The sequence below is a fragment of the Coptis chinensis genome, chromosome 9, assembly GCF_015680905.1.
Source record: "Coptis chinensis isolate HL-2020 chromosome 9, ASM1568090v1, whole genome shotgun sequence".
In the NCBI taxonomy this organism is placed as follows: Eukaryota; Viridiplantae; Streptophyta; class Magnoliopsida; order Ranunculales; family Ranunculaceae; genus Coptis; species Coptis chinensis.
This window is the reverse complement of record NC_141464.1, coordinates 61777117-61785349: the sequence shown is the minus strand read 5'-3', so window position 1 is coordinate 61785349 and position 8233 is coordinate 61777117. Positions and strand designations below refer to the sequence as shown.

Sequence of the window (8233 nt, the reverse complement as noted above, 5' to 3'; positions counted from 1 at the left end):
CTGAATATCTGATGTCAAGTTACTCAGATATTCAGGTTTCCTGTCTGACCATCAAATCTAGCTCACGGTGTGAATAGTATGTATGAAGTATGAACTGAAGACTCGTTATTTTATTTTTTTATTTTTTTAATATTATTGTTGTTATTATGACTAATTATTACTGTATAAGTTATATTTACTATGGTTGCTATGATCGAATATTTTATCTTCTGTACATGTCTCACGTATTCTTCTGCTTACATACCAAAGTATGCAATGAATAACTCTGTATTTCCTGCTTCCTAATTATGCGCGTGTTCCTGGAGTAAAGATACATGTGAAACCCCACATAAAACAATTTGAAAAGGAGATCAGTGTCTTACCCACCTCATGTCCTTAACAATATAAAAGGTTAATTAATTAAATATATTTTCAATTCATAAATATACTGAGATTTACAGGGTTTTCGTGATCGATCAATAACAAACTCTACTTTCATTAGACGTGCAATTCTAAAATTTTCACCCACCCTTTAAATTTTCAGTCTACAAGTAAAATGATTCTATTAACATTTAACAATGTCTTCGTGGACTAAATTAGTTTGGTAGTCGTAATAAAATCACACACATATATGTTCTGAAGTTCATAGCACTGTCTTCATGTTTGGTATCATGTATACACTCGTTTCAAACAAACTAATTAACTACTCTAAGAATGTTCACACAATCAAACAAGCTCCCTAATTCTCAGAGTGTTAATTTATAGTAAATTAGTAACATCATTTCAACACCTATGCTAGGGTTAACACGTGCAAGAGATCTAACGAAGCCAAATATATTCAGAAAAATTGAATCTATTTGGTAGATTAACTAATCTGAACAAGTTTAGCCTGTTCTGACTCGTGTGGTAAGCATTGAATTTCAAGAAATATATTACTGATGACTTCTGTTTATTGGAAGAGGAAATAATTCAGTAAGTTTTACATGATAACGCACTTCTCATCTTGGATACATATGAAATGCAGTTCTTATCTTGCATTTATTTGAGGTCAGCTCGCGTGTAGATGGTGTTAAGTAAACTATTCAACGCTATCCATCTATACTAATTGCAAATAGGCATACACATCATTAATTTCAAACAAATATATATACACATATCGAGTCTACGACAAATATTTCCAGCAGGGAAGACTGGTTCAGTAATATATTGTGGAGAAGAAAGAAATACACGGTTCATATCAGCCATCTAGAACATTCTATAGAGCATCATTCGAATCAATAATCAGAAAATATTATGAACTGAACGTGATATAGAGAAGCAGCTACGAGCTACCAGTAATATAAGTGACATCAGATTAGAAATTATACTTATAAGTCAATTCTGTATCTGATACAGTTGTTCAGCTACGTAAATCCTGTCTCAAGGGGTACATATGAGGGCAAGTTAGCTCAATATCTAAAATGCCACGTCAGTACAGAGCTTTCTGGTTAGGGCATCTCCAATGGGGGTGTAAACCGTATAGAGTGGAAATTTTACACCCCAAATATAAGGGCATCTCCAATGGGGGTGTAAACCGTATAGAGTGGAAATTTTACACCCCAAATATAAGGGCATCTCCAATGGGGTGTAAACCGTATAGAGTGGAAATTTTACACTCCAAATATAAAAAAAACTCTCTCCAATGGGGGTGTTATACCGTAGGTAATAGTGTATTAGCTAATAGAGAGGGTGGATAATTCCCCCTATAGCTATTAGTTAATAAAAAACCCGGGCGACACTCGAACTGACGTCTGAGTGAAATAATTTTCGGACGTCACTTGGAGTAACGTCCATTTCTAATTCTAAAGTAATTTTTTTAACTCGGACGTCACTCCAAGTGACGTAAGTTTAAAATCTATTTTTTTTGACACTATTCCATTGGAGAGTATAGAGTGTGGATATTTATAAGTTATACAATAATATACAATTAGAGGTGTAAAATCCTAATGGCACCTACGTAGAGCCTAGGTGGAGGTGTAATTTTACACCCCCCATTGGAAATGCCCTTACTAGTTAGGAGTTTAGAACACTAAAATTGTATGATGTGTGCTGAGATTAACATATTGTTTTGTTTTTCTTTTCTTTCAGCAAAACTGGGCAAAGTAATGAAGCTTGATCTTTAAAAAGAAATTAAGTGATCACAAACATCACCTTAGAAATTGAAAGCAAGCTTAGTTACATATCCCATTGTTTATTACTAACTAGTTTCAACAGTTACTATGAATTTTCTACTACATATGTATGTCTATGTAATAGCCCACACAAATTACTCAAAACTAAATCAGAGTTCATGGATCATATGGAATTACCTACATTCAAATTTCTAGGGAATGGCTACTCAATTATGTGTCATCTTCTCCACTTCAGTAATTTTACAAGTCCTATGGGTTGTCCTAATGCGACCAGTCAGAGTAAGTTCTATTCCGTTGCAGGGAGGAAGAGTCTTCTATTCGCCTACTCTTTGCCCTCGCACCTCTGACCATCCTACAATGCTACTCTCAGCAGGGCCTTTTTCTTTTTCCTTGGTTTCTTGCTCCAACAGTTTTTTCTACTCGCATTTTATCTTTCCCCTATTCAACATCCTCCATTCCTTCCTAATTCCTTTAACTACCTTTCTTTGTCATCTTCTTCCGTTGCTACTTTTGAGTTTTGGTCTGCATTCTGAGTTCCCTGGACTAGAATGGGTTTCCTATTCGTTCAAGGTATTTGTCGTTGAAACAATAGTATGATGTACACATATATGTATGTACTGAAACATATGGCTTTTGGGTTTGTTCTGACTGCACAACCAGTTGCATCATTCCATAAAAAATTAATATTTTCAAGTCCATAACATTAAAATAAGCAGAAAACATTGAACTTCGCCAAAAAAATAAAATAATAACAATAAAAAAAATGTTGAAATATGTCCAAGTAAAAACAAACAGTATAATAAAGTGATTGGGGTGAACCGGAACAACTATGTTAAGCATTGCCTAAAGATATTTCTCCAAAAAAACCGAAGGAAAAACATTTCATACTGGCCAAAAGATTTCACAACTATGATAACAAAGTTTCAATCAAACTGTGATTGTCGATTACAATTCTGACAGTACAGGCAATTGTAAACTTTTAAGTCCACAATCTGTAATGCTAAAAATGAGATAAATGTTGTGATCCATCATCCATACAAGTATATAACAGTATAAACGCATTGGGATACTCCGTAACAACTATGCAGCGATCGAACTTCTGACTTAGGAGAGAATATCCTAGTATTTTTCGAACTTCTGACTTAGGAGAGAATATCCTATTATTTTTAATTCTAGTATACGGCTTTGTTGAAGCATTGCCTAAATATTTTAGGTTCATTCCATACCAACGAAAAGAATTCATAAATATGAAAATGGAGTTTAAATACTGTCACATTCTAGATTAAAAGTTGATTTCAAATCCCATATACACACATAACACTAAACAAATTAAAACAAAAGACACTTGATAACAATTTACATGTATAAATAAAACGGCTGGTCTGATTCAAAAGTTGAAACCTAATCGAAAACCCAAAATAATACTACCAGTAAAACCAAGTCCATCCATGGACCTCGATAGCCCTGTTATTGTCCCCAGACTAACCACCTTTGTCTGAAGTAGGAGAATAAAGCACTTACCGGATTTGGCTGCACATCTGGCAACTGGTGGCAACCTCAGTATTGAAATAGGTGCAGAATCCACAAGACCACGCGCCGTGGTGTCGGTTGCACATCAGGCAAATTGTGGCAGGTTGGTCATTGAGATAGGTGCAGTGCTCACAAGTCCATGACCCTTGGTTCTCCTGGCTATGGTTGTCCTGATTATGGTTTTCCTGGCTCTGCCCATCACCATTAGATTTGGAGGTCTTTCCTTTGCTCTTCCCACCTTTCCCCTTCTTACCGCCACCTGGGCCCTTTGAGCTACCCGTCTTGCTGCAGGCACTGTGCGAGTCAACATCAGCCAGTCCATTCTCCAGGGCTCGGACCAGGTTCTCAAAGTAATTACGAGTCACGGTAGTCAAACCAGTCAGCTTTGTACGGAACTCATTGAAATCATTGGATGGTCCCTCTTGATCAAGGTACACTGCTAAATCCTTCTCTGCACATTTATGAAGACGTTCTAACCCAGACTCAGCCTGGCCTTGAAGGTACTCAAAGAAATTCCTCTTCACATCTTCCTGCTCAGGTAGGTAATATCCATAGGCATAGGTCCACTTGAGCACGCGTCTGCATTCAATTATCTGTAGCCAGGCGTCTGTTATGAACTTAAGCTGGGATTTCAGCTGACATTGTTCGTCAATTAGTTTCTCAATATGCACAGTTTGCATCTCCTGTAAATTCCCGACCGCCTTTAGCCTTGACGAATGGTTGGTTGCCCATCTCTCGTAGTAGTGAGTGTATCTCTCCAACGACTTTTTAGCCATCTCTCTTCTTTTCTCAGATTCTTCATATTCCCCATCTTTCTTTGCTGCCGCATAACGGTTGCATGAATAATAACCACCTGTCCGGTTACCATGATCTGTCCACGAACCAAGACACAACCAGCAAAACTGGAATTTACAAGGAGGTGTGCAGGTCATATGCATGCAACCATGATTTTTCTCAATAGGTCGCTTGCATTTTGGACAAGGCTTGGAATTAGCTAAGATCCAGTTCACATTTTCAGACTCTGCACTGTTCTTCAAGATCCACTTGGACACAGTGTCGCAGTCCACTGGACGGTGACCTTCCTCGAGACAGTTCCAGCAAAAGGTATATGTGCAATTGCATAAAACATCGTAAGTCCCACTACCAACTATAAAGTCAACAGCATACTCACAGCCTGGTGCAGGGCACCATTTGGTCTTTCTATTGGCTTCAACATATGATCTAAGCAGGTAACGTGAATACTTATCCTTATGTTCATCAGAATCCAAAATGCTAATCATGTTTTGACCCACAGCCACACCACACGAGGGGTCAGGACAACGCAGTATCAAACATCCGGGGCCATCGTTAATCGAAGTGCTAATGTATCCTTTCCAGCATGTGGTACAAAATAGATGACCACAAGCAGCAGAACTCATCTCTTGGTGTCGATAGTTGTCAAAACAAATTCCACAAGTAACTTTCTTAGACTTTGGATACTGAACGACCGGTTTCTCCACCAAGCCAACAGTCTTTCGAACGTTTTCTTCATCAGCAAACCAAGCATCATGCACATTGCTTACACTCCAATTATAATTGCACAACAATATAGCAGCTGATACTCTTGATATAGAAAGCACAGCGCAAATCCTTGTAATATCTTCCTCCTGAAGATGTCGTATATCTTCCTCACTCAAAACAGTGTAATTCTTCTGTTTACGAGATATGGTATCATCGAAATCCACATCATTGTTTTCTATATAAAGGCCACCTCCATCATCATCATTATCATTATCATCACCATCCTCGTCATTCCCATCATCATCATCACCATCCTCCTCATTCCCATCATCCTCATCCATGGCCATATAATCACTATCAACATCATCGTCACCCGAATGCACATTGCTCTCTTCTTTCTTATTATCATCCTCAGAATCCAACTTTACAAAATCAAACAACAAAAAACATCAACCTTCATTTCTAATCAACTAAAGCCTTCAATTTCACAAAACCCCAAACCTTAAAAATACTAAATTACGATAAAGCTTGAAAATTTACTTAAAACATGCAAACACACTAACAACAAAATTAGCCTAAACAAAAAAACTTACAATATCAATTACATCTTCAACAATCACTTTAGGTACCTTCACTGATCGTTTTCCTGGAAGGCACAAATTCACAAAAAGTAAAACATTTTTTTTTTTTTTTTTGGCTGTTTGGAAGCTAAAAAGTAACTTATTGTGATTATGATTAATTGATTATTATTATTATTATACCTTTGGGGCATGGAGACATTGGAGGAAGTGACTTATTGTTGTTGATCAACTTTTGCTTTCCTTTAGATTTCTTCGACGTCATCTGTTAATAATAATAATTTAATAATAATATTACAGTCTCACTCTACTGGAGTTGGAATAATTTAGGGCTTTGTTTTTTCAGTTAAGAGGGAGCAGCTGAATTGAAGAGAGGGTGGTGTGTTATTTGCATCCACGTTGCTATTTTTGTGGACCCGGGAGAGGAATATAGCAAGACTGTTTCTATTGCACGCTTCCATGATCATCACTAATTTTCACTTATTCGCTAAGTATATATACTTAAGTGGACGGGCAGTAGAATAAGGGCTTTATTGATTATTGGGCTGGATGCAATGTTTTTTTTTTATTGGGCTGAAACCCAAATTTGGAGTAGCAAGAATAGTAGTTTAATTCTTGGACAAATAAGTTAGAGCATTTTTAGGAGAGCTACCAAAAAAACACCAAAATTTTGAACAAAAAAAATACCACGCAACTTTAGGAGCAACATCAAATTTTCGACATCAAACTACGCGGTTTTAGATAAACCGCACCATATAACCCACGCGGTTTTCCCAAAACTGCACCATAGAAGCCCATCTGACAGGCCCAAGTCCACGTGGTTTTGCCAAAACCGCACGGTTTTCCAGAAACCGCATGCTATAACCATTTAACCCTCTTGGTCATGCGAGGTTCTCTTCATTTTTCATGTTCCCTCTCATCTAAACTCATCTCCTTGAGCACAAAAAAAAAAAAAAAAAAAAACTACCAAAATTCTTGACGATTTTTCAATGGATCATTCATCTTCTTCTGATTCTTCATCGAGCTCGAGCTCTTCAAATTATAACACTGCAGTTAAAACTCGTAAATTAGTGGCTATTGCTATACTTTTGGTTCAACATCGTCTGAGTTTATTGCGTCAGCAAGAAGCGAAGTCTTCTTATAGACCACATGGTGGTTCGAAGAAAGGAATAAAATGTAAGAATCGTCAGTACGAGGCAACACTGGCTCGTGTAAATGCTAACTACTTCGGCGCAAATCCTATATTTCGTGACCACGACTTTCGTCGCCGATTTCGTATGGGTCAATCATTATTTACTCATATTTTCAATCATCTTAATCATAATGTACCATATTTTCAACAAAAAGTTAATAGTGCGGGTAAATTTGGGATTAACCCAAAAATAAAAGTAATTGATGCTATACGAATGCTTGCTTATGGGACTGCAGCTGATCTAGTAGATGATATGTTACATGTTGATGAGCCAACTGTTCATGAATGCATGCGCTATTTTTGTGATGGAATTATTAGATTTTTTGGAGGTGAATACTTGCGTAAACCAAATGCTGGAAATATTCAACGTTTGCTTAAAGAGTTTGAGGAACGCGGATGGCCTGGAATGCTAGGAAGCATTGATTGCATGCACTAGCAATGGAAGAATTGCCCATCCGCGTGGCAAAGATCTCACACTGGCCATAAGCATAAACCAATAATGATTTTGGAGGCAGTTGCCGATCGTGACGCGTGGATTTGGCATGCTTTTTTTGGAATAGCGGGTTCTCACAATGATCTTAATGTGCTTGACCGCTCACCAATATTTGATGATATAGTCAATGATGAAGCTATTCCTTGTAACTACACTGTGAATGACCATCATTATGATATGGGTTATTACTTGGCTGACGGTATTTATCCTAATTATGCCACCTTGATTCAAACGATTGCTAAACCGACTATTGTACAAGACAAATATTTTGCAAAGAAGCAAGAAGCTGCTAGAAAAGACATAGAGCGGGCGTTTGGTATATTACAGTCGCGTTGGGCTATTTTAGCGAATCCATGCAGGTTATGGTATTTGGAGAACATGGCTACTGTTATAAGGGCTTGCATCATTTTATACAATATGATTGTGGAAGATGAACGTGAAACGGATATCCCGCAATATATTTATGATTTGGAAATACCAAGTAGAGAAGGTGCATCTGAAGATCAACGCCACTTTGTTCTATCTCGTTGGTCATCTGGCGTCGAGAGAGTTCGTTCAAAAGTTGTTCATGATAGATTGAAGAATGACTTGGTCGAGCATTTGTGAAGTAGGCGTGGGTGGCGTGGTCAGACTTGATTTCTATTTCTATTTGCACTTCATTTGGACTTTGTGTTTATTTATCGTTTCAATTTCTATATATTTGTGTTCCAAGTTTATTTCTATATATGTATTTGTGGTTTTATGAAAGGATTTGTGTATATGAGAATTTTGAAAATACAAAGTAGACTCT

The 8233-nt window shown here is 37.3% G+C and overlaps 1 protein-coding gene across 1 annotated transcript; it reads right to left on the bottom strand.

Annotated features, from left to right (window-relative positions):
* Nucleotides 1-3404: 3404 nt before the first annotated feature.
* On the bottom strand, nt 3405-6229 carry LOC147477194 (putative E3 ubiquitin-protein ligase ARI8). The gene is made up of 3 exons (XM_086582572.1): nt 5942-6229; nt 5774-5826; nt 3405-5602 (listed from the first exon to the last, which is right to left on the bottom strand). Exons 1-3 carry the CDS (start codon nt 6021-6023, stop codon nt 3668-3670), a joined length of 2070 nt encoding a protein of 689 aa, XP_086438698.1. The 5' UTR covers nt 6024-6229; the 3' UTR covers nt 3405-3667.
* Nucleotides 6230-8233: the final 2004 nt, after the last annotated feature.

Bases quoted from the DNA above. Each gene is read 5' to 3' on its own strand.
- LOC147477194 (XM_086582572.1), bottom strand. From the start codon at position 6,023: ATGACGTCGAAGAAATCTAAAGGAAAGCAAAAGTTGATCAACAACAAT. The intron at 5,827-5,941 runs GTATAATAATAA...TGTGCCTTCCAG, and splicing joins AATGTCTCCATGCCCCAAAG to GAAAACGATCAGTGAAGGTA. The intron at 5,603-5,773 runs GTAAGTTTTTTT...GATTTTGTAAAG, and splicing joins TTGAAGATGTAATTGATATT to TTGGATTCTGAGGATGATAA.